A 27,351-nucleotide genomic window follows, 5' to 3' on the forward strand; every position below is an offset into this window, starting at 1 on the left:
GTCTATCGGTAGGTCTGTCTATGCATATATAGATTTGTTTTGTGTATCTATCCATCTCTATGGCACATTTCATCCATGGCAGTCCGTGCTCTTCAATCCATCCCACCGCATAGGCATTAGAAGATCTAACTTTATGCATACCATATACAAGCGATGACGTTTGGTATTGCAACATTGACTTTTGTTGCAGTTATGTTTTTTTCTTTACTCATTTTGTCTATTTCTAAAACATATCCCCTGCTACCACCCCTCTCTTGATGAGGCAAATAAGCAGTTGTGTGTGTCAATCGTATTTTGCCTGTTGGTGTTTTACTTGGTTTTCTTTTCCTCCTCTTGTTGGCCCATCTTTTGTTTTGGTATGAGAAAATGTGTGCGCTCTCTCTGTATTTTAAATAGAAACATGCTCTCTTATACTGATACACTTAAGAGATTTTGATTGCATTAATTTGTAGGGTTGTCATGTCACTTTGTTTTGATAAAAATAGTTATCTTTAGTAATAGCTACAACTATCTTCTTTCATCAGTATTCACAAAATTTAATGTAGATTAGTAATAGGTTTATTTGACAGATTTCCTTTATATAACTGTCAAATAAATCAATTTTAAGGCTTTATTAAGTTTCGTAAATACGGCCGTTTAGGTTAAAAGATTAATTCAATTTAATTTTTTTTTAGTTAGATTCGAAAGAGCAAAGTTATCGCTGTGCTGCACTTAAGTGGTGATTTTTCAAATATCATGTTCTCTGACGATTAAAATTTTATTAAAGTTAGTTATTTTTATTATCTCAAATGATGGTATAGGTAGCTGTGACGGATGGTCACTCACCAATCGTTTTCAACTAGAGCTGGCATACTATCGATAATCGCAACATTCGATATTTCTAATAATAAATATCGATACTATCGTTAATTTCCCATCACCTATAATTTTCCGAAAATCGTTCTTTCGGTGGTTTGACAATATTGCCACACTTGATAGTTTTGGGTTTCTTTGGCCAAAATGTTGCCATTTATATATAAAAAATAATATGGCATCAAACAATTTATCAGCTGCCTACGAGCAAGTTTACACGCAAATGTAAGTGTGTGGGTCATACTCAAATTCATATATGTTGTTGCAATTTCAACCAAAATCAACTTCTTCGTAATTAATAAATAATGAAACACAAAACAATTTAAAAAGACATTTAGCATTTATTTGTAATTTGTAGTATTTTTAGATTTTGTAGTATTTTCACTGTTATAAGTTAAATAAGCACAACTTTACAAAAGCCTTTGGCAGCATCTTTCACTTTCATCCAAATATTGTTGTTGTAATTACAAGACCAAAAGCGCAACACAGTTTTTCACAAAGCTTATTAGTTCGTGCAGATTGATTGAGTTGCTTGTTGTGAAAGAAATATTTATTTTTCTTTCGAGTATATTTACTTACTTTAAAAAAAACTTTCTTATTTAGGCATCCACAAACACTTTTCCAACCAGAGTAAATACATGTGAGCAACATCACTAACACTAACAAACACTCAGCTACAATTAGAAGTTTGACAATCGCTTTTATCTTGCGTAAGAAAATGACTTCTTGTACAGCGACTGTGGTTGTGCTCTCAATGGGCGTCCCGAAATGTTAATTTTCTCCAGAGGAAAAAAGAAGTTATGACGAAACAAACACATTTCGGCAAATTTTTTCTTTTGTTTTTTTTTTATGTTTTAACGCGAAAACCGAATATATTACCGGTCTTAATCCGCAAATGTCTGATCGATAATGGATTTACTAGGTTTAAAGCCACTCTAATATCACCAATTCTTTCTCCAGTAGGCCAACTGTGGTATTCGTTAGATGTAATTTCCCTAAAAATGTCAAACCCCTTGTTAATATTTTTCTGCAAAACAATACACATTTTATACTTATCTTTTCATTTACTTGGAATAACCACTTAAGAATCATCAACATTGCCGAATTAGGAATGCAATCAGTTTTGTTTTAATATACAAAATTGCTAAAATATTAGCATTCCTGACCACATATGGTTTTACAATTTCTTAGTATTTTAGCATTTCTTTGCAAAAGGTATGTACATATGTAGGTGTATTCCGAAAATGCTGGTCTTTATTTTCTAGTTATATGAAATATAATACCTACCAAACACGTTGTTCTCGTAAATATCAACAGAGTTGCCATGAACTTCTCTCGTCTCTCTCTCATTCTCTTCCCATTAAAAAAAATACTATGAAGACAAGAGTTGCTCTTATCTGTACGCGAAAAACCTTGTCCGCACTCTTACATATGATAGTTGTTGTATTCAATTGTATTGCATTGCATTGCATTTTACATGCTGCAGTTGTTGTCGCTGTTGTTGCTGTTATTACGAAATACAATTGTCAGATACACCGTTGCTGTAATATTCACATATTTTACTATGCACATGCACACACATCCATATTTTTATGTGCATGTATTTTTGCAAATTTCTTCTTATTCCCAGTAAAGCGGAAATGTGCAAATAAACGCACTTATATGACGAGTCTTTAATTTGTCTTTTTCTTCATATTTATATTCCTCCTTTCCTTGTCGCTTCGTAATTAAGTAAAAGTCGATGTTTTGAAAAAAGCAAATAGTTATTAAAATGTTATGAACTCGAATTATTGTAAGGTTAATTAGCGAGTTCAAAAAAATGTATGTAGGTATATATGCATACGTATGTTATGTGCTTTAGAATAAGGTTGCCAGATAAGAAGAATCTTCTTCTTCAAATCTTACAAATCAAACATCATGATTATTTTTTAAAAAATAATATGACGACCACGAATTAGGGCCATGCCAAAGTTAAAATTTGCAAGTAATAAGTCTTTTTTTTTATTTATAGCCTGAATAATTTTATTGGTTTGCATTATTCTTTGTACATTAAACTAATTTCGTTTTTTTGGTTTTCTTTTTTAATTTCAGCAAAAAACCGAATTAAGTCCTCCCACTCATCAATCAATTCCCAGTGTTGAAACTAGCCACAATAGTCGAAATGTTGATAGCTCGTTATCTGCATCAAATAATAGCCAAACGCCAGCGGGAGGGGGACACCACAAATCCAGCGGAGGAGCAGCAACAGGCTCAGGAGGAAATGAAGCCAAAGCCTCTAGTAATATTACAATAGGTTCATCTGGCAACAGCACTTCATTATCACATAAAAATTCCAATACAGCATCAACAGCGGCCAAGGAGCGTGAAGAGCGCTATGCTGCAGCACAAGCTGCTTTAGCGGCGGCAAATGGAGGTAGCAGTGTGACAACAACAACAACGGCGCCACCACCCGCTTCAACGGCGGGTAATGCACCTAGTTTGTATGTATCCGTGCCATTGTCCAATGCAAATGTACCTGGAATTAATATACCCACAACAACGGCAACCCCAGCTGCGCTAACAACAACAACGGGAAGTCAAGGTATGTATTGTATTTGGTAAAGAGTTACATTTTTTAAGACAAAAATTTAAAACAATTTTTTTTTGTATATTTCAGATCATCCATCTGCACAAATTACACGTTCAACTAGTCAACAGCAATTGGCTGCAGCTTCGGCGGCATCTTCTACTACCCCATCACCCTTAGATCGACAATCACCGTTTAATGCCTCGGCCACATCAACAACATCCTCGATACCTTCACCAGCCAATCAACATCAACTAACTGGTAGTGGTGTAATTTACCAACAAAGTGGCAAATCCCCTAACCCTCAATCCTCAACACCTTCCTCCTCCACAACATCGGCGGGCATAAATCTCTCAGCCTCTACCACAGATGCGGGAAATTTGAAGATCGGCTACGAAAAACAATCTTCTCGTGTTAGCCAAATACAAGAACAAGAATCGGCGCCCATAAGACGAAGCAGGTTAGTATCAAGGAGTTCATATCCAGCTATCACCTTTCTTAGTTTGCTGGTTGCCATTTACAAAATTTGTTTTTTTTTTTGGTCACATACTACAACACGCCTTATAATTATTGACAATCATTGAAAACCAAAATTTTCTTGAAATTTGTCAAGCATGTCCATTTTATTTCTTTAATTTTCCTTTCCCTATCCCCAACTATGTTTCTTTCCTTTTGAATTTAAATTTCCTATGTTGTGAATGTCGCTATTATCTACGAAAAAATGTTTTTTTTTTCAAAAAAAGTCGTTTATCTTGATAATCGCGTTGATAAAAAACATGCTGTTGCTGTTATTTGAAATGAATTGGAAAAAAGAACAAGTGGTACAAAAATTATACAATTACAACTAGAGCGTTGGTTAGTTCTTTCGCAGTTCCACAGTTTAAAATTTTTGTTTGCATAAACTTATTGATGTAGATGGGGCTAGGAGTCTACAATGAGGAACCAGGGACTGAGATCAGTTTCTGACTGCGTGTCCATAATAGGGTTTATGGACACAACAGTTTTTGGAAGAAGGAAGGAGATCAACGCCTTATCGGAAAATGGCATGATCCGCATCGATTGTGTGTCTGTCCCATAGCGGAGTAAGTGGGAATGAAAGAGCAGACGACTTGATCGCGAAGGCCGGGGGACTGCCGTCAGTAAATTTGGTTAGTCGGAAGCCGAAGTTCGAGAACAGTGGAACGGTCGGTAGGACAACGAAAATCCTATGGGGAGGTCAAGATCGTGAAAAGACGAGGCTATGATAAAAATTAAGTAAGAAGGAAATCAGAATGGTGTTGGCATCGTTGCGGGACAAATAGTGATAGCATTTTCTATGCCATTGCACGACTTTCGCGGCTCACAGACGCCGGCCTTAGGTGGGAACACAACGCTTAGAGGCGTAGAATGCAGAATATTGGATAGTTTTATGAGTAGCATGGTATTCCTGACTTAGATTTTCCCCAGATTTATTTTTGCGCACATCAAGATGAGAAAAATTATTAAATTGAGGCAACTCTACAGATACATATCTGGGATGTGGCAACAACCTTATTATGATCAGCTGTTTGTACAAAAATTAAACAAAGTTCAGCCGGACTGACTGTTGAATATCCATAACCAAAGGTTGTGCAGAAAAAAACAAGAAGCCGGCTGGTCTAGAAACACAATAAATAAATAGCTATGCAAGTGACTCTTTAATGAGGCACTTAGTGCAAATATTAGAAATAAATGAAGAAAGTTAAGAGAAGAAGAAGAGTTTTAAGAGAATTGGGTATGAATGTGATTTTGCAAGTTTTCAATCGATTGTGGACATTGTTTTGCATTTAAAATGTAAATTGTTCTTAGTTCTTACAAAACACTTTAACTTTCTTGTTAGTTTCTTTTTATGAATTTACTTGTGTTTTTCTACATTTTCCAGTTGTTGCCATTTCTCGTTAAAGGGAATGGGGTATCTATAGTAATTTATCGTCTGTGGTCTAGAAGGGACATATACAGTTGAGATAGCTAAAGGCTATTTCAAATTCCAGTGAATTCTTATATTTAGCCTAATGCAAGCTTATGTTCGAAGCCAGCCTATGCTCAAAATGTTTTTATTGCCTATAGGTATAATCTTTCAGCTTTATAGCGTCATATTTATAAGACAGACCTATTTTCTGTTTGCGTATTTTTCCAGTTAAAATTTGCAAGAAAAAATTGCAGAAGAGTAAGAGCAGCCGTTGGGCGCCCCGGTAGCCGAGTTGGTATCGTGCTTGGATTACCAGTGCAGGGGTTGTGTGTTCGATTCCCACCAGCAGCCTTGGTCTGTCGCTACTGCGATATCACAATGCACTTAAAATTGTCTAAGTCAGTCTGCAAAGGACTGCCATTCTTACCTAACCTAACCTAAGAACAGCCTTTACTCTCTTTTATTATTTATTTGAGTTAAACAGTTGGTTTTCATAAAACAGCTGTTCAATTTTCGTCAAATTTCTGCTGTGGAAAAAACCTCCAGTAGAAATTTGCAAGCTCTCAATTACTCTAAAATGTTGTTGCTCTTACGTACTCTCCTGTTCTCTTCTACTGGCAAATAAAAGGTTTGTTCGCGTACTTCACCAGTAATAATTTGCCAGTAAATTTGCAAGAGAGTTAGAACAACCTTTACTATCTTTTGCTATTTATTTGAATTAAACAGCTGATTTTTATAAAACAGCTGTTTGATGCTGCAGATTTCTGCTGGGAAAAAACCTCCGTTAAAAATTTGGAAACTCAAAAAAAACTCAAAATTTTGCTCTCTCTCACTCTCACGCACTCTCCCGACTTCTTCTGCTGGCAAATAAAGTACGCGAAAGACATCTAGCAACAATTTGCAATACGCGAACACTTTTAAAGTAAGTGGACGACTTCCAGCATCAATTTGAGCAAATTTGTACAAATTTTTTAGTATAGGAACAAACTTATTTTGGTGTTTTTTGCGGGCCTATATCTGCGTTGGACATTGTGTGTCAATCATAGGTCTATATCTGTGGTGCTCACAGTAACACGTGTTCACGTTTACAATAACGTGCAATGGTATATGTGTACATACCCACCATTGTTCTACATTAACAGGGTCCACTTATTAATAGTTTATTTCTTAAGCCTAAAGCTTAAAATTTTAACTTTTATTCTTAATATTATTTTTTTTTCTAATTTGACATTTGTATATTTAAATGTTTTTTTTTTCTTCTTATTGAATGTGTTGTGTTTAGATTTCAAAATTTATTTTTTAATGAAATTTATTAAAAAACATCACTCAGCAATCACCCATACGCATTCTACAACAGCCACCGCAACTTACACACATTGCAACATACACACACACACATACATTACCTATCATGTTAAGCTCAGTTTTATCCTCTCCCTCTCAAATGTAACTGTATGGCAAAGAAATATATTTGATTTCTTTTTTCGATATTTCTCTCTCTTCTTCCCAACATTTTTTTTGATAATTTAACAAAAATTACACTATCTCATATGCAAAAACAAAACAAAAATAAATCATTGGAATTTGTTGTGTTTGTATTCGTTCGTTCGTTTGTTCGTTCGTCCATGGTAAAATTTTGTCACTGACAATGGATTTGAAAAATCAAAAAATTATTAAAAAACTAAAGATCGCGCTCAGGTGAAAGTAGTATGTTGCAAGCTCAACAGCAGCAGCAGCAGCACCATCATCACCAGCAGCAACAACAGCAACAGCAGCATAATGCTTCGCAAAAACCAACCTCTCGTTCGGGTAAAAAACGGGCTGCTTCCGCTAAATCGGGTTTTGCCAGTTCGAATAGCACAAACAACAGCAACAATCTGAACAACGATAGTGGAAATCCAACCCAAGAGAAACTTTCGAAACTCTCCTCATCGTCATCTTCGCCGGGTGGAAATAGCTTTGCAAACAACAACTCGATCACAAATAGCACTACAAGCACTACCAATTCGCCTGTGCCACAAAATTATCGTAGCGATTTAACAACACCGACACCACCACCTACAGCACCCTCACCACTATCATTGCCACCGCCTAGTAGCACACCGACACCATCTACACGTACGCCAACGCCTACATCAACACCCTCGGCAACTCCATCGCCCTCACCCATTGTTATGATACAGGGGAGCTCTTCCGATCATAACAATCAATCTCCTAATAACAGTAGTGGTGGTGGAGGCAATGGTGGTTCGGGACGATCTACCACCCCGTTGTCCACCAGATCATCACCACTGCCGCCCACCGCCACCGCCACAAATACCAATACAAATAATGGCAGCAACAACAATCTAGGTGGCAATAATACGTCAAATCTTATGGCAACCAATCTTTCGAAAAACGATAATAGCAATAATCACAATAGTAAAAATAGCCAAAATAACAACAACAACCACCATAATGATCAGAATCATAACCCCTCTAAGAGCCACAGTAGTAGTAATTCTTCTAATCCATCTACGGCCTCGAGTAGTAGTCTTATAAGTAGCAGTAATAGTAGTAGCAACAGTACTAACAGTAGTTTAGCAGATGTGGCTGCAGCATCAAACAACAGTAGTGGCAGCGGAAGTGGCGTTGGGGGCGTACCAACCACCACAAAGCCTTTGAATAAAAAGATGCTAAGAGCTCAACAGGCCCATATCCAACAGCAGCAGCAGCAACAACAACAGCATCAGCAACAAGTTTCTGCTGGTCTAGCAGCAACATCGTCACATAAAGGGGGCCAGCAACATGTTTCGCCTGAGCGTAACACAAAAATGACTAGCCACAAAACTGTTGACTCCTCCTCGTCCAATTCGGCGGCTACTTCTTCATCGACGGCTTCGTCTTCTAGTTCTTCTAGTTCTAATAATAACAATAATACAGCTTTTACAAATGTTTCGAATTCTTCTACTACCAATGCTCCTTCTCTTTCTACTACTACTACTTCCCTAAACACTACCACAACCTCCAATCACTCCTCCTCTACTAGTTCTTCTTCAACTACATCCAATCTAAGCAATGCCACTGCTACCAATACTAATAATAATAAGGCTTCTTCTTCAAATAAATTAAATCACCAGCAACAACAGCAACAAGCTCAGCAGCAGCAGCAACATCAACAACATGTTGCTGGTGCTGGCAACAAAACCAAAAACAATGATAATGATGTTATTGAAATTTTGCCATTAACCACAAATTCTTCTTCAAATTCTCTTTTATCTTCTTCTACCACCAACAACACTACCACCACCACCACCCAATCTTCCCCAAACACTAACAACAACAACAATAATATTAATAATTCGTCAACATTCAACAACTCTGCTACTACTTCGTCAATATCCAATACGAACAACCACAACCACAATAACAACAACAAACAAAATACCACAACGAAAATGAAATCAACAACAAATATCGTCCACAACAACAACAACACATTATCTACTACTTGCAATCCTGGCACCAATACCGTAAATACCATAACCCATGCGTCTACAACGTCATCGTCCTCGGCCATTTCTTCATCCAGAACTCCAGACAGTGGTGTCTTCTCCTCATCCTCCTTTAATGTCAGTAACGCCAGCTCGTGTTCATCCTCCTCGATGGGTGGTCTAAAATTCACATATGAAGCTCAACCCGGAGGTAGTCTATTGCCACCCTCAATAGACACGAACTGTATGCCCATTACAACTGTAAAAGATTCCCCACCAAGTTCACCGGGGTCAGAAGCGGGCACAACGCGTAAACGTGGCCGACGTGCCAAGGACACCACCAATGCGGGTGCAAGCAGCACAGCCTCCAACATACCCAACGATCTCAAAGACATAAAAGTATTTCAAAATGGTTTACTACCTCCACAAGCTACCCAGCAGCCTACTACCTCAGCGGCTGCTGCAGCCGCAGCAGTGAATCTAGCCGCATCATCGACGGCCACCAATGCATCGTCTTCGTCGATAACGATAACTTCAGCTGCTCATATGTTAGGCAATCAATTAAATCCCCACAGCTGTGTAGCCCAAAAACTCTCCGAACAGCTGAGTATGGAGATACAGGATCATAATGCATATACCGGTCCGGAAGCTGTAATGCCACAATTTGTGGGTGTTCCATTTCCTGGAAAATTGGTAAGTTGTTTAAGAAAAATCCAAGTAAACTTAAATTAAATTTTTTAACAAATAAAAAAAATATAAAAATTCGATAAAAATCAAATTCTCTATGAACAATCGATTATAATTTTCTATGAAAATTCGATTAAAATCAAATTTTCTATGAAAATTCGATTTAATTCAAATTTTCTATGAAAATTCGATTAAATTAAAATTTTCTATGAAAATTCGATTTAATTAAAATTTTCTATGAAAATTCGATTAAAATCAAATTTTCTATAAAAATTCGATTAAAATCCAATTTTCTATAAAATTCGATTAAAATTTAATTTTCTATGAAAATTCGTTCACAATCAAATTTTATATAAAAATTCGTTTACAATCAAATTTTCTATAAAAATCATTTACAATAAAATTTTGTAGAAAATTCGATTAAAATCAAATTTTGTATGAAAATTCGATTAAAATGAAATTTTCTATAAAAATTGGATTAAAATCCAATTTTCTATAAAATTTCGATTAAAATTTACTTTTCTATGAAAATTCGTTCACAATCAAATTTTATATGAAAATTCGTTTACAATAAAATTTTCTATGAAAATTCGTTTACAATAAAATTTTCTATGAAAATTCATTTACAATCAAATTTTCTATAAAAATTCGATTAAAATCCAATTTTCTATAAAAATTCGATTAAAATTTACTTTTCTATGAAAATTCGTTCACAATCAAATTTTATATGAAAATTCGTTTACAATCAAATTTTCTATGAAAATTCATTTACAATCAAATTTTGTATGAAAATTCATTTACAATCAAATTTTGTATGAAAATTCGTTTACAATCAAATTTTCCAAGAAAATTCGATTAAAATATTATTTTCTATGAAAATTCGAATAAAAACAAATTTTTTATGAAAATTCGATTAAACTCAAATTTTCTATGAAAATTCGATTAAACTCAAATTTTCTATGAAAATTCGATTAAACTCAAATTTTCTATGAAAATTCGATTAAACTCAAATTTTCTATGAAAATTCGATTAAAATAAAAATTTTTATAAAAATTTAATTAAAACAAATTTTTGTATGAAAATTCGATAAAAATTAAATTTTTTATGAAAATTCGATTAAAAGAAAATTTACTATGAAAATCGATTAAAATAAATTTTTCTATGAAAATTCGATTAAAGTCAAATTTTCTATGGAAATTCGATTAAAATCGAATGTATGAAAATTCGTTCAGAATCAAATTTTCTATGAAAATTCGTTTACAATAAAATTTTCTATGAAAATTCGGTTACAATCAAATTTTCTATGAAAATTCGATGAAAATCAAATTTTCTATGAAAATTCAATTAAAACACAATTCGATTAGAATCAAATTTTCTGTACAAATTCGATTAAAATCAATTTTTTTTTCGATTATAATGTAATTGCGATTAATATCGAATATTAGATAAAAATTGTTTTTTTTTTTATGAAAATTCGATTAAAAACAAATTTCGATTAAAATCAAAAATTCGATTAAATTCGATTTTTTTATGAAAATTCGATTAAAGTCTAATTTTTAAGAAAATTCGTTTAAAATAAAATTTTCTATGAAAATTCGATTACAATCTAATTTTCTATGAAAATTCCATCACAATCTAATTTTCTATGAAAATTCGATTACAATCTAATTTTCTATGAAAATTCGATTACAATCTAATTTTCTATGATAATTCGATTACAATCTAATTTTCTATGAAAATTTTATATATATCGAATTTTCATTGAAATGTTGGTTTTCTCTTTGTTAAATATTATTCTCATTCTATGCATGATTATGTGTATGCTTTATTTTTCCTTGCAGCGCAATACCTCAACACCTGCTGCACCAACGCCTGCCGCACCTGCTGCGGGACCAAGCCCTTTGGCTTCGATGTTTGGCAGTGGAGCAAACGGCAGTTTGGCCATACCTCAAAGTTTAGAACAGTTACTGGAGAGACAATGGGAACAAGGATCACAATTTTTAATGGAACAAGCACAGCATTTCGACAGTAAGATAAATAATGCGATATGATCCAAGAATTTCCCCCCAATTTTAGTATGTGTGTTTTTTTTTTGTGTGATTGTTTTTAGTTGCATCATTGCTGTCATGCTTACATCAGTTGCAAACGGAAAATGTTCGTTTGGAAGAACATGTCTCAAGTTTGATAGCCCGCCGAGATCATCTGTTGGCAGTTAATGCACGTCTAGCTATACCCTTGAATGCAGCCGCCAATACAACACAGAGTCAAGGTAAGTAAGATATTAGCCACAACAACAACAGCATCCCCAAACATCAACAACATCAATCGCACGCGCACAATCAACACTACGTATGCACACCATTATCGAACAGCTCGAAAAGCTCTAGGCTGGAAAACATGGTAGTGTTTTTTGATTTTTATGCCTATGCATGTGGCAAGGAAAAGAAAATACGTTTGATGGGATGACAAACGAACGTAAATGAGACATGTTAATATAGAAACACCTATCCACTAATATCTTACATATTATTCCAAACTCTGTGTCTGTCTTTAATCAACAACAACCACCAAATGACCATGTTCTATATATATATGAGGAGGATATAAATTTCCCGGTTACTTTTAACTCCTGAAAACTGTCCACATGCCAATTTTCATTGAAAGTTGGAAAAAATAAATGGCTGGCTTCTCCTCCTTAAGGAGGACGAAAATCAGTCTATAGTAACGTACAAATAAAAAAAAACTACTACATCTAATCGAAATTAATATCTAGATATAAATATTTAAAAATATTATATATATTTATACTTAAGAAGGTCACATTTGCTTTTACCCCCTTACCCGCCCTCCTATCGACTTCTATTACATGCTGCATACATTTGTTTAGATTAAAACTTTTGTACTTTTAATTTGAGCTTGAACAAAATACAATACAAAGTTATGAGAGTTAAATCCCCAGCACATATATTGTACATAAATATAAAAAATTGGATCTTAAATAGTTACATATGTGTTAAATTAAAAGTTTAATGTAAATTTATGTCAATTGTATATTTAAGTTCATAGCGCTATCTCTTCTTCTTTCCCTTTTCCGGCCTGTAATCATAATTTTCTATTGTAACTTTTGTCCGTTCTTTGGCATTACATTGACATGTTATTATTATTATTATTTTTTTATTCTAATGTTTTCTCTTTATCTTATTTCTAAATAAGAAACACAATGAAAGATTAATTAAATTGATTGCTTCTAATTTAAGTTTTTATAGCATACTTTTTCTTAATTTTTTTTTTTTTGAAAATTTTATTTGTTTAAAAAATAAATAAAAACTACCTAATTTAGCAAAAACAAAACAAAACAAAACCTTTACTTTAAGTCAATAAATAAAAAAAATATTGAAAAAAAAACAAACAAAATTCAAAAAGTTGCATTACAAAATATTTTTTTTCCTTTCTCCATTTAGTTACAATATATTCGGTGGCATTTTGTATATACATAAACACATGTTGTTTCGGCATTCTAATTTCCTATTGGTCTTGGTTCCTACAATTCTATCATTCCAAATAATTTGTTTTGGTTTATGGTTTATCGCAAAACCCTACCCCTTTTACATAGATAATTCAAATATTATTACCACTTGTTATATGTATTACTACTCAATCATTATATTTATATATATATGTATATAAGTTTGTGCCAAGAGATCAAGGAGTCGGCTTTAAGTTCATAAATAATTTTTCTGGGCATGGATTTTAAAACTCAAATATTTTCGTTTTGTGGACTCTCTTTGATAGGACCAATGAATATTCTGTAACTTGTCATTTCATCCTAAAACCCTATACTTGATCGTTCCGAAATTGTAAATCTATCTTCCGAAGGTCACCGTAGCGCAGAGGTTAGTATGTCCGCCAATAAAACTGAACGCCTGGGTTCGAATCCTGGCGAGACCACCAGAAAAAATTTTCGACGGTGGTTTTTCCCTCCGAATGCTGGCAACATTTGTGAGGTACTATGCCATGTATTGTAAAACTTCTCTCCAAAGAGGTGACACGCCGTTCGGACTCGACAAAAAGGAGGCCCCTTATCATTGTGCTTAAAACTTGAATCATTGATATGTGATAAGTTTGCCCCCGTTCCTTAGTGGAATGGTCTTGGACAAAATTTGCATTTGCATCTTCTGAATGTTTGAAGCTAGCCGCTCAGAATATTGCACAAATACAACCTTTTAGGTTAGGATTAAAAATGGGCCAAATCGATCATGCAAATTATCGGTGTATTACCTGATATAGCTCCCATACATCCCGAGTTGACTTGTTCAGCTTCTTAAGCAGCGCTTCCCAACAGGGGAGTAGGGCGCAACATCATTTCAGGAATTAGGTTTTGAATCATTATATTTGTTAATATTGGGTTGCCCAAAAAGTAATTGCGGATTTTTGAAAAGAAAGTATATGCATTTTTAATAAAACTTAGAATGAACTTTAATCAAATATAATTTTTTACACTTTTTTTCTATAGCAAGCTAAAAATAACAGCTGATAACTGACAGAAGAAAGAATGCAATTACAGAGTCACAAGCCGTTGAAAAAATTTGTCAACGCCGACTATATGAAAAATCCGCAATTACTTTTTGGGCAACCCATATAACACAAACTTTTAAATTCAACAAAACGTGAAAAAACTATTACAAAAGAACGTACCAATCAAGGTATGAAATGAGTAGACGTTAAGTGCAATTCAATAATTTGTTGTATATCTACCCTTGTTAGGCGCTTACAACCTTTATTGCAACAGTGTGGTGCCTTGTACCTTTTACTCATGATTTTTCGAATTTGTCATCTCTAAAACCCACCACTATAGGACGAGCGTATACTAATCTAGTCATTCTGTTTGTAACACCTTGAAATATCTATTTGCGACTCTATAAAGTATATATACATATATATATTGGACCGTCTCGTAATTCTGAGTCGATCTAGCCATGTCCGTCCGTTCGTCCCTCCATCCATCCTTCTGTCGAAATCACGAAAGCGGTCGAACGCGTAAATCAAGCTATTTGAAATCTTGCACAAATATTTCTTACTGATGTAGGTCGTTGGGAACAGCAAATGGGCCATATCGGTTCAGATTTGGATGTAGCCCTCCATATAAACCGACCCCCAGATTTGACCTATGTTATGACTTACAATGTCAGTGCCAATTTTTATCCTATTCGTCCAATATGGCAATATAGGCCCGCTTTTAGTACCGATATGACTTCTTGAGACCATTGAAACCTCAATCAATTCCCGACTTGATGGCTACAAAATAATTCAAATACAAATTCAGTTAATAGGGGTAAATTTTTAGCGGAAACCATAGTTGTGGGTACCCAAGATTCGGCACGGCACGTTTTTACTTGTTTTTTATATCCACCATCATAGGATAAGGTGTATATTCATTTAGTCATTTCCGACCCTACAATGCATATATATATTTCGGATCGTCGTAAAATTCTAAGACTATTTATCAGTGTTCGTGTATTTGTCCGTCTGTTATAACCGCTCTACAGTTTTTAAAAATAGATGAGCTGAAATTTTGTACAGACCCGTATTTCTTCTATATGCAATTAAGATATTGAATGGGGCAAATCGGACTATGTTTGGATATAGCTGCCATATAGACCGATCTGCCGATTACGGTTTTAAGCACATAACAGCTGCATTTATTGTCCGATTTGATTGGCACTGTGAGTTGCACTAAGTGCTCCGCCATCCAACCCGAATATGGTGTATATCGGGCCATATTTAGATATAGATGACATATGGATCGATATGGCGAATTAGGGTCTTAAGCCCATAACAAGCGCATTGGGTTATAATTTCGCTGAAATTTGGGACAGTGAGTTTTATTAGGCCTATCGATATCTGAAACAAATAAAGGGTGATTTTTTTGAGGTTAGGATTTTCATGCATTAGTATTTGACAGATCACGTGGGATTTCAGACATGGTGTCAAAGAGAAAGATGCTCAGTATGCTTTGACATTTCATCATGAATAGACTTACTAACGAGCAACGCTTGCAAATCATTTTCAGTGAATCATTTTCAGTGAATCGACAAATTTTGTTCAGCGATGAGGCTCATTTCTGGTTGAATGGCTATGTAAATAAGCAAAATTGCCGCATTTGGAGTGAAGAGCAACCAGAAGCCGTTCAAGAACTGCCCATGCATCCCGAAAAATGCACTGTTTGGTGTGGTTTGTACGCTGGTGGAATCATTGGACCGTATTTTTTCAAAGATGCTGTTGGACGCAACGTTACGGTGAATGAACACATTTCGAACCGAACACTGATTTTGGTAATAAAATTCAATGATTTGCAAGCGTTGCTCGTTAGTAAGTCTATTCACGATGAAATGTCAAAGCATACTGAGCATCTTTCTCTTTGACACAATGTCTGAAATCCCACGTGATCTGTCAAATACTAATGCATGAAAATCCTAACCTCAAAAAAATCACCCTTTATGTTCAAGTTCGGAACATATTTGTATATAGTAGCCATATACACCGATCCGTTTTTGTTTTGCGTATATCAAGTGTGAAAAATTTGGGGGGCACAAGGAAATCAAAAAAAGTTTTGGGGGTGCGCAAAGCTAATTGGGTTGGGAACCCCTGTTCTAAAGGATGCAATTGTTATCTGTTTTCGCTGAATTTTTGCATGTAGTGATTTGTTTGGACTTCAAACATCTATGAAAAGTCTGCTATAAATAAGTGCATAAATTGATATAGCTCTCTTAAAGGATAAAAAATTGTTAAGCGCTGTTTTTTATACCCACCACCATAGGTTGCTCCCATATAAACGAACTAGCCATGTCCGTCCGTCCGTTTGTCGGAATCGCGATTGCGGTTTAACGCGTAGAGCTAGCCGCTTGAAATTTTGCACAAATACTTAATTTTGATCAAGGCGCCCCGGTAGCCGGGTTGGTAGCGTGCTTGGATTACCAATGCAGGCGTCGTGGGTTCGATTCCCGCCAGAGGTCTTGGTCTGTCGCTACTGTAGTATCACAATGGACTTAAAATTTTCTGTAAAGGACTGCCACTCTTACCTAACCTAATTTTGATGTAGGTCGTTGGGTTTGCAAATGGGCCATATCGGTACAGATTTGGATATTGCTCCCATATAAACGGATCTCCCGATTTGACTTCTTGAGCCGTTGGAAGCCGCACTTCTATTCGGTTTGGCTGAAATTTTGCATATGATGTTTTGCCATGACTTCCAATAACTGTATCAAGTACGGTCCAAATCGGTCTATAACCTGATACAGCTCCCATATAAACCGATCTCCAGATTTGACTTCTTATGCTCCTGGAAGCCACAATTTTTGTCCGATTTGGCTCAAATTTTGCACATGGTGTTCTGTTATGACTTCCGACATTTATGTAATATACGGTCCGAATCGGTCTATAACCTGATATAGCTCCCATATAAACTGATCCCCTGATTTGACTTCTTGAGCCCCTGGAAGCAGCAATTTTTGTCCGATTTGTCTCAAATTTTGCATATGGTGTTCTGTTATGACCCTCGACATTTATGTCAAGTACGGTCCGAATCGGTCAAGAACCTGATATAGCTGTCATATAAACCGATCTCCCGATTTGACTTCTTGAGCCCCTGGAAGACACAATTTTTATCCGTTTGGCTCAAATTTTGCACATGGTGTTCCATTATGACTTCAAACTCCAAGTACGGTCCGAATCGATCAAGAATCTGATTAGCTCCCATATAAACCGATCTCCCGATTTGACTTCTTGAGCCCTTGAAAGCCTAAATTTTCATCCGATTTGGCTGAAATTTTGCACATGGTGTTCTATTATGACTTCCAACAACTGTGAGAAGTACGGTCCAAATCGATCAAGAACCTGATATAGCTCCCATATAAACCGATCTCCCGATTTGACTTCTTGAGCCCATGGAAGCCTAAATTTTCATCCGATTTGGCTGAAATTTTGCACATGGTGTTCTATTATGACTTCCAACAACTGCACTCAGTGTTCTGTTACGACTTCCAACAACCGCACAAAGTACGGTCCAAATCGCTCAAGATCATTCTTGTTCGGTTCCTAGAATTTTAATTTTTGCTGGTTTAACAGAAGTTTGATATGTAGTATAAAATTATGCCCTTCAACAAAATGTATTTTGCATAAATTTGAGGCAGAATCCATGGTGGTGGGTTCCCAAGATTTGGCCCGGCCGAACTTACACGCTTTTACTTGTTTATACCCTACACCACTACTGTGGTATAGGGTTCGACACGGGATAGTTATGAGCACCCCACAGGCTTGAACATTGAGGTTCGATCTGTGTGGTGTTCTTTACTGTCCCGAGAAGCTTAGCTGCGAGCCACAGGGCGTGTCCACAGGTTGCGTATGATGGATTGCTCCATACGTAGTAGCTGCAACGGCAGTCACGGACAATCGGCGGTATCGAGCGTCAGTGAGAGGCCGGAAGGCATTGACTTTTGCAAAAATACTGAGTGCCTAATATGCTCCATATGAGGCGAGTTATTTGCGCCTTTAAATAACCAATGGCCATCATGTTCCCGCGGCGATCGGCTACAACAACTACAACTGTGGTACAGGGTATTATAACTTAGTGCATTTGTTTGTTACATCCAGAAGGAAGAGAGCTAGACTAGACCCATTGATAAGATCGACTCAATCAATTTCTTGTTGGATTTGGCTATGCCCGTCTATCTGTCCATGATAATTTGTGTACAAAGTACAAGTCGCAATTTCCATTCGATCATCTTCAAATTTAGACAGGCATTGGAAAAAATCGGTTAAGATTTGCATATAGCTCCCGTATATATGTTCGTCCGATTTAGTCTAATATTGCAATAACATCGTCATTTATTAATCGATTCACTCAAAATTTGTCAGGACGGAATTTTTTATGACTCGACATTACTGATGAACTTCATAGAAATCGGTGCAGATTTAGTTATAGCTTCCATATACATACATATATCTGTTCAGATTTAGATATAGCTCCCATATATATGTTCCTCCAATTTTGAGTAATATTGCAATAATGGGGTCATTTGGCACGAAAATTGGTAAACGATATATAAATCTCTCATAAAAAAACACATTTTTGTTAAATTTTGTCATATGACTCGGTGTGTAGCGTGTAATTACCTATATCTCACTGTAGCGGCGATGAATTTGAGATATACATTATATATATTTTTGGTGAATAATTGTTTAATACCAAGTCCAAGTCGAGATAATTTTCTCAACCCAACTGCGGGCAAAATTGCTCGACTGTAGTTACAATTATAGTGTTGAATCTTACACTTACTACGCCTAATGGTAGCGTAACGTAACTTTACGTAACTGCTATTTATGAAAACGTATGTTGACATATCAGCTGATTTGCTCGTATACAAGCAAATGAAAACCATTCATTTTAAGTGACACCTAATTAGGCAAACAGGTAGTTAGAAAATAAATAAGCATTTGGAGAGATATAGCCATTTTAAGTTATTCAGATTGATTTTAAAATTTTTTCTAATAGTAATTAATCCTTTCTTCTGGATTTATGCTGAAGAGGTTTGGTTAGATTAGTTCTATTGCGTAGCAGTAGAGTAAAAACAACCTTTACCTTCTTTTGCTAGGCAAATTTATACAAAGTAAAGTCTCTACCTCAGCTGATCAGCGGAATCTTCCAATTCCAGAGTTGTATCCAAACCCCATTAGAACGTCAAATGTTTTGTTTGGATTTTAAATTCTGTTGGGCATTTTTACCTTTTTCACATTTTATTTGTTTTTATTTATAATTAACACTTTTATAATCACAAATCTTTGATCTTGTGGCTGCTACACATGATAATGTGTTTTATTCTATTTTTTTTTTTGGGAAGGTAAAGTGCTTTGTACAATTGGATAAAAATGTTTTATGTTACAAAATAAATATTTTAATGTCCTACATTTTGGCCAATTTCTTTAAAAATAGACGAAAATTGGTTTTTTGTTTATTGCTGCGGGCAAAAACTCGCACATTTCTATTTGAAATTTCGAATAGAAAAAAATATGTTTTACATAAAAAAATTTTTAAACCTATTTCCACTTCGATTTTTTTTCAAACTAACCTCAAAATGTTACTGATTTTATCAACTTTCTACTCTATAAAGGAAATTTTGGGACAGCCATATTTGTTAAGATAAGCCAGTGTTGCCAGTATTGTGGATTTCTCCCCAAATTAGAGATTTATTTTCGTAAATGGGGACTTGGAGATTTGATGGGGACTCGGAGCTAAAATTAGAGGTTTTTTGGGAGGAATCTTCTTTTCAAAATGTTGTCATGTTGTCGAATGTCATTCTTGATAAACATTTAGATAACATAAATCGGAAAAATGTACACCAAGTTATACTTGCTTTGATTTCAGTGCAAATCACGATAAACCGCTTATTATTATCTGTAATCGTATGATATCGATAACTATCCAGGACAACATTGCACTGAATTTCTATCCAAAACAAACGACTTGCACTGGCTATAATGTGAGTAAAACACAGCAATTGCAGCTAAGAGTATAATGTCCCTTTTTATAAAATACACGGCAAAGCACTCCTTTTCGACTGTTATTGCGTGATAACGATAACAATCTATCTAGTGCAACTTGACAATGGCTATCTTTCCAGTAAATGGAATTTATAATGTTAAAAAAACAGGCCCTACACCGCTGTCCTCTTTTCACAACTTTTAAAAAAATTTTACGTGACACACATCTTTAAGGTGATCTTTTGAGGTTACAGATACGTCTTTTTGATGCACGCTGGTTAATTTCTTGAACGGGCCAAATCGGACAATATTTGGATATAGCAGCCATATGTACCGATCTGCCGATAAAGGGTTTGAAGCCCATAAAAGATTTATTTTTTATCCGATTTTGCTGAAATTTGAAACAGTGAGTAGCTTAAGGCTTTCCGACATCTGACTCAAATATGGTTCAGATCGGATTATATTTATATATAGCTGCCATACAGACCAATCTCCCGATAAATGGTCTGAAGCCCATAAAAGATTTACTTTTTAACCGATTTCGCTGAAATTTGAAACAGTGAGTAGTTTTACGGCCAAATATGGTTCAGATCGGACTATATTTAGATAAAACTGTCATATAGACCGATCTGCCGATAAAGGGAAATTTTAAACAGTAGGTTATTTTAAGTCTCCCGACATCTGGCCTAAATATGGATCAAATCGGACCATATTTCCATAAAGCTACCATACAGATCGATCTCCCGATAAATGGTGTGAAGCCCATAAAAGCTTTAGTTTTTAACCGATTTCGCAGAAATTTGAAACAGTGAATAGTTTTACGCCTATGAACATAGGACCCAAATATGGTTCAGATTGGACAATATTTAGATATAGCCGTCATATAGACCGATCTGCCGATAAAGAGTCTGAAGCCCATAAAAGATTTATTTTTTTATCCGATTTCGATGAAATTTGAAACAATGGGTTATTTTAAGTCTCCCGACATCTGACCTAAATATGGATCAAATCGGAATATATTTACATATAGCTGCCATATAGACAGATCTGCAGATTAAGGGTCTAAAGTCCATAAAAGATTTTTTTTAAACCGATTTCGCTGAAATTATAAACAGTGCGTAGTTTTACGCCTATGGACATAGGACCCAAATATGGATCAGATCGGACTATATTTAGATTTAGCTGCCATATATACCGATCTGCCGATAAAGGGTCTGAAGCCCATAAAATCTTTATTTATTACCCGATTTCGCTGAAATTTGATACAGTGGGTAGTTTTGGGTCTCCCAACATCCGTCCCCAATATGGGTTAGATCGGTCTATATTTAGATATAGCTGCAATACAAACCAATATCCCGATAAATGGTCTGAAGCCCATATAAGCTTTATTTTTTAGCCGATTTCGCTGAAATTTGAAACAGTGAGTACCTTTACGCTTCCCAACATCCGACACAAATATGGTTCAGATCGGACTGTATTTAGATAAAGCTGTTATATAGACCGATATGCCGATTAAGGGTCATAAAAGCTCTATTTATTACCCGATTTCGCTGAAATTTGAAGCAGTGGGTAGTTTTGAGTCTACCGACATCCGTCCCAAATATGGGTCAGATCGGACTATATTTAGATATAGCTGCCATACAGACCGATCTCCCATAAAAGCTTTATTTTTTAACCGATTGCGTTGAAATTTGAAACAGTGAGTAGCTTTAGTGAGTAGCTATGGGTACCCAAAGTTCGGCCCGGCCGAACTTAATGCCTTTTTACTTGTTTTTTTTTCTGTGTATATATTTTTAACTCGACCATTATATCAAAATTTACTAAAGTCGAATTCAATTTATTTATATCAATGCCTAGAGATATTTTATTCCCATACAATTCCATATAAATGAATACACATCTCCACTAACACTTCCCACTTGATGTGAACTCCTACTTCAAAGATCAAAGTATCATATCATATATGTATGTAAAATGTGTATTACAGCTGGTGCTGTGGGACAACAAGCAGGCAGTGCTGCAACATCGAATGCATCATCCACATCATTGCCAACATCTTCGTCGGGTACAGCAACAGCCACAACAACAATGGCAACAGTCACACCCACCACCACATCATTGGCGACAGCAGCTTCATTGGCGACGGCAGCAACAACTTCAATATCTGGAACAACATCATCAAGTACATCAAGACAACCCATGCCACAGGCAACAAGAGTGGCTGGCGGCGGTGGTGATCTTTCCAATGACAGAGATAGAATACGAAGTAGCGGTGTTGGCAGCAATGCCTCCAGTAATAGTTCAAGTAATATCTTGGAAAATGGTCTAGATTTTAGACAATCATCATCATCATCAGCATCATCGGGAGGAAATTCTATGCCTATTAATGCTAACCCCATTATACCAGCAGCAACACATGCAACAGGAATGGGGTAAGAATGATAATTCATAAGGAATAGCAATGACAATTATGGTTAGGCAAATATAACGGGACAACAATATTTTATTTATTTATATTTTTTTGTGCACATTTTAGAAGTCTCTGTAGTTTGTTTTTCAACTATAACAAAATAGCATTTAAAGTTTTTTTTTTTAAATTTTTTCATATATGAATTTTCACACCAAATAACCTAAGTTCTACCCAACCACAAACCGCCCCACTACTAGTCCCAATAACCTAATCACAGCCTACTCCCTCAATAACATCTACGCGCTGTTTTGTCCAAAAATATTTTCTAAATTAAAAAAAAATACATATATATTATTACTCTCTCGTTTTTTATGTACAATATGTTATTTGTTTTGAAAAAAAAATTGCGCTTATTGACAACAATCTTTAGTAGACACCCTGCTTCGGCAGCAGCATCGGTGGGAGCTGCTACATCGGCTCAGGCTCATAGTAATAGTTCAAATAATGTCAGCGGCGGTAGCATGAGTGCTGCATCCTCATCAATGTTGACGCAACAGCAGCAGCAGCAGCAGACAACATCAGCGGCGGCGGCATCATATTACCAGCAGCACCAGCATACTTCACAGCAATCACAACATCATCATATGCAACAGCATCATACGCACTTATCGTCTCATAGCTCCACGTCGTCTTCCACGGCGCCGTCGACTTCATCATCTTCGGCGGGCTCATCATCCTCTTCAGGCCAACAACAGCAGCAGCATCATCAGCAACAGCACCACCCATCATCACATGCCATGAGCACCACATCACGTATTGGAGGTAATGTAACCACTACTAGTACTTTTAATTCAACCAACAACACCACGGGCAACAATAATCGTATAATGGGAGGAGGATATCACCAGCATGCCCAGCATCATCACCACCACCACCACCAACACCACCTTACACATACCACTACCACCTGTTCTACTTCTTCTTCTTCCTCCTCCTCCTTAAGCTCGACACCGTCGTCGTCGTCGTCATCATCATCAACTTCGTCTTCGGCCATTATTGTAATGAATGATGCTGGTGTTACCAACAAACATGCTGCTGGTTTTAATAGTGGTGGTGCCCTAACAAGTTGTAGTAGTAGTAGTGGTCTAAATCATAGTTTATCCAAATCTTCTCATAAGATTAACACTCCAAGTAATAATAATAATAACAATGGTGGCATTGGTGCTAGTTTCATTACCTCCACCACTTCGGCCACCGCCGTCGCAAATTATCCTGGGCCCTATAAGCCTCATCTACAGGTAGTTTGAAAATGAAAAAAAAATCACACGACAAAACAACAAACCAACAGACAGAAAAAAACTTTTTTATTAAAAAAAAAAACAACAACAACAATATCAACGTCTCTTTCTCTTTGTTGTGAACAAAATAATTGTTTGTTTTGTTTTTTTTTCTCTCATAATGAAATTTGGTTTTTGTTTGTTGTTTACCATCTCTCATCATCTTCTCTGTTTCTACAAAATCTCATCTCACCATACGTAATCAATCATCATGCTTGTTACCGTTATGTTATGTTCACCACAACATCCTTTCATTGACATTGTCTCAGGATCGTGACGTTGGCGCAATCCCATTTTACAAGCGAGAGAGTACAATTTTGGTACAATTGATAAAATAACTCAAAGGTGGAGAAAGTTTTAATTGCTTTCAGAAGCGACTTTCTCCAGAAATGCGCGTTTCAAATTTTATGATATGTGTATGTGATTAGCCCATTTCCATATGTATGTATGTGTTTCACATAGACTTCATTACCATCTCAACAATTGGTTCTACATTTGCAGCAAATGTTTAGTTTTATGTAATCCAAAATTTTGCTTGCTATCATCAACCAAACCACAATCACCACCACTACCACTGCCATTGCCACCCACCCACAACTACTATTAAAAAAACTATACACCCTATAACAATTACCCCCCAATTGTCTTCCCAGCAATATATACTATATTTCATATATATATGTAATGTTAAATGTTTAAAACTACAAAAGTATTTATTAAATACTTTGAAGAAAAGGAAATGGGATAGGAAATATATAAACATTCGAAAGCTTTTTTTTGGAAAATTACAGGAAACCTAAAAAAACTTTAAAGAGCGTGTGTCGAATGATAGCAAGGCGGTTTTATAAAGGTGGGCTCACGCGAACAGCTGTTAACTTCTGGCCAGGTTTGACGGTATTATGATGACAGATTTTTGTTTGCATTCTCTTTGTTGTTATCTTCTTTCTCGCATATTCTCTGCTCATGTACGCACACGTACACAAATTTCTTTGCGTGTATTGGTAAAAGTACGATCAGCTTGATGACAAGATGGCAGATTGCACCATATGATTTGTGTTTGTTGTACAAATGAGACCACCTTTAATTGTTTCACCATGGATGGGATGTAAAAATGACGTAGGGGGTTGTTTTTTACACTGGTGACCATTTTTTCTAACACTGACAAATGTAAACAAGATGTGCGCGCCACATAATAATACAGAAAAAAACCAGGAAATAATATTTATTTGCGTAATGAATATTTTTTAAAAATATTTTCCATTACTGCTGGAGATATTTTCGGTCTTGTTTTGGAAAAGACGAAAACACGGCGAGTAAGACAAGTAATGTCATTTTATTGACATCTGTATTACTTATTTTCCAATTTGAGGAAGTTTCGTACATTCTTCACGAACGATGAATACAAACGCAAATTTTCTTCTATTTTTATACCCTACACCGCTACTGTGGTACAGGGTATTATAACTTAGTGAATTTGTTTGTAACAAAAGGAATAGAGATGGACCCATTGATAAGTATACCGACCGACTCAGAATCACTTTCTGATTGGATTTAGCTATGTCCGTCTGTCCATGTTAATTTGTGTACAAAGCGCAGGTCGCATCCGATCGTCTTCAAATTTGGTACAGGCAGGTTTTTCGGCCTAGAGACGAAGTTAAAATCGGGCGATATATATATATCGTCACAGCAAGCCCATTTATTGACCCATCTTGCCAAAATTTTGCAAAACTCTTTCCTCGACGACTGCCACTGTATCCGAGGAGTTTGCTCGATATCGGTTCAGATTTAGGTATAGCTCTCATATATATATTCGTCCGATTTTGAGAAATATTGCTGAAATAGTGCTCATTTGTTAACCGATTCAGTAGAAATTTTGCAGGAAGGATTTTCTTATTACTGGTGAATTTCATAGAAATCGGCCCAGATTTAGATATAGCTGTCATATATGTATATCGCCAGATTTTCACCACAAGGGCCACTGCAATCGGATTGTTTGACCAATCTTGCCAAAATTTTGCACAACGCTTTCCTCAACGACTACCACATTACCTGAAAAGTTTGCTCGAAATCGGTTCTGAATTAGATATAGCTCCCATATATATGTTCGTCATATTTTGGATAATTTGCCATAATGTTGTCATTTGGCAACCGTTGTTTTTACACTTTGAACATATTTGCTCGCCGAGGTCCATCAAAATTGGTTCAGAATTGAATATAGCTCCCACATTGTACTTATAGGGTAGGTGTAGAGTATCATATAGTCGGCACCGCCCGACTTTTGCCCTTTCTTACTGGTTTTCTATTGTTTATATGAAAATTGACGCCGTTATAGAAAAATCACTAAATGGCGGCGCCATTATTTCAATAAACTCCAAACACAAAACTGTACTTGTGTTCATTATTGTTAAATACCAACCTTTTAGAATCCCGTTGCCAATGATAATAAACAATTATTTTACTTATTTTATGCCAAATAAGTCGTTTAAATTTAGTAACATCTGCTCACAACGTAGGCGGTTAAGTTATGCCGCACGCAATTTTGTTACCAAAACGCATATGACTTTACAATTACTGACATTAGACTTTGCTCAATGAAATGTCAAAATTTGATGTACTGTCAAAAATCTTACTAGCCCCTGGGCTACTCAAAAATTATTCACCACACATAACGTCATATTTTTACTCTTCCTACAACTTTGCTACCATTCGACACACAGCCAAGATCAGATTTCAGATTTCTATTCGTTGCAACTCATGACCATTCTTTGCTGAGTACGAAGATTAATATACTCTTTTCCACTGTCTATGTAGCAAACAGAGTTCAGTTTAGTGGTTGTCTGACAACGCAACCAAAGTAAAAATGTGTATTATGTATTGCAACTTTTGTCAATTGATGCCGGTAATAGTGCTTTGGCAGTCCCGCAGCAAGAAAATGTGCAAACAAATAATTAAACCATCACAAAAAAAGGTTGCCATCCATAATCGATCGATTAATATAAACCAATTCTACAATATCTAGTGTTGCAAAGTTCTTCGAATGTTTAAATACTTCTGTGTCATTTTCCAAATACTTCAGCTTACCAATTCATATTTATACCTTGTAATAATTACATCAAAACCTTAAAAAAATTTTAATTGAAAATGTCTTCTCTTTATTTCTATCCATATACTGTGTGTATATATATAGTCACTAAGGCGAGACGATAACATACCAAAGGCCAGCTGAAATTTGTGCTCACATGAAAAACCATCCAAATCCCCTAAGAAGGCAAATTCAGCAAAATCCTCAAACAAAACAGAAGAAACACAGCAAAGAAGCGTTAACAATAATGGAAAATCAACAAGTAGCCAAGGTAGTGGTGAGAGTAATAGATCCAAAGTCGATTTAAAAGCTAGTGAAATTATTAATCTGTCCTCAGATGAGGAAGAAATAGCAAAAGAAAAAGGCAAATCATTGGCAAGAACAGACCGAGATGAGGATAGTCAGCAGAAGGTAACAAATAGCAAAACTAAATGCTCTAAGGATTTAAAAGTAAAACCATCATCCACCACTGGTACCATGA

At 35.7% G+C, this 27,351-nt stretch overlaps 1 protein-coding gene across 12 annotated transcripts in view; it reads left to right on the top strand.

Moving 5' to 3' along the window:
* Positions 1-27,065, top strand: part of LOC106090796 (protein AF-17) — a 90,316-nt gene extending 63,251 nt beyond the window's left edge. For 8 of the 12 annotated variants that reach the window (XM_013257104.2, XM_013257123.2, XM_059362913.1 and 5 more), the window contains 8 exons: positions 2,944-3,433; positions 3,509-3,878; positions 7,033-9,511; positions 11,347-11,533; positions 11,616-11,774; positions 22,029-22,473; positions 22,882-23,749; positions 26,976-27,064. In XM_013257104.2, the coding sequence (XP_013112558.2) occupies positions 2,944-3,433; positions 3,509-3,878; positions 7,033-9,511; positions 11,347-11,533; positions 11,616-11,774; positions 22,029-22,473; positions 22,882-23,749; positions 26,976-27,014 (5,037 nt within the window). In that variant the 3' untranslated portion in view covers positions 27,015-27,064. Of the gene's footprint in view, positions 1-2,943; positions 3,434-3,508; positions 3,879-7,032; positions 9,512-11,346; positions 11,534-11,615; positions 11,775-22,028; positions 22,474-22,881; positions 23,750-26,975 lie in introns of all 12 variants that reach the window. The other 4 variants (XM_013257131.2, XM_013257114.2, XM_013257138.2 and 1 more) reach the window with 4 other exon arrangements.
* Positions 27,066-27,351: the final 286 nt, after the last annotated feature.

The sequence above is a fragment of the Stomoxys calcitrans genome, chromosome 2 (assembly GCF_963082655.1).
Source record: "Stomoxys calcitrans chromosome 2, idStoCalc2.1, whole genome shotgun sequence".
In the NCBI taxonomy this organism is placed as follows: Eukaryota; Metazoa; Arthropoda; class Insecta; order Diptera; family Muscidae; genus Stomoxys; species Stomoxys calcitrans.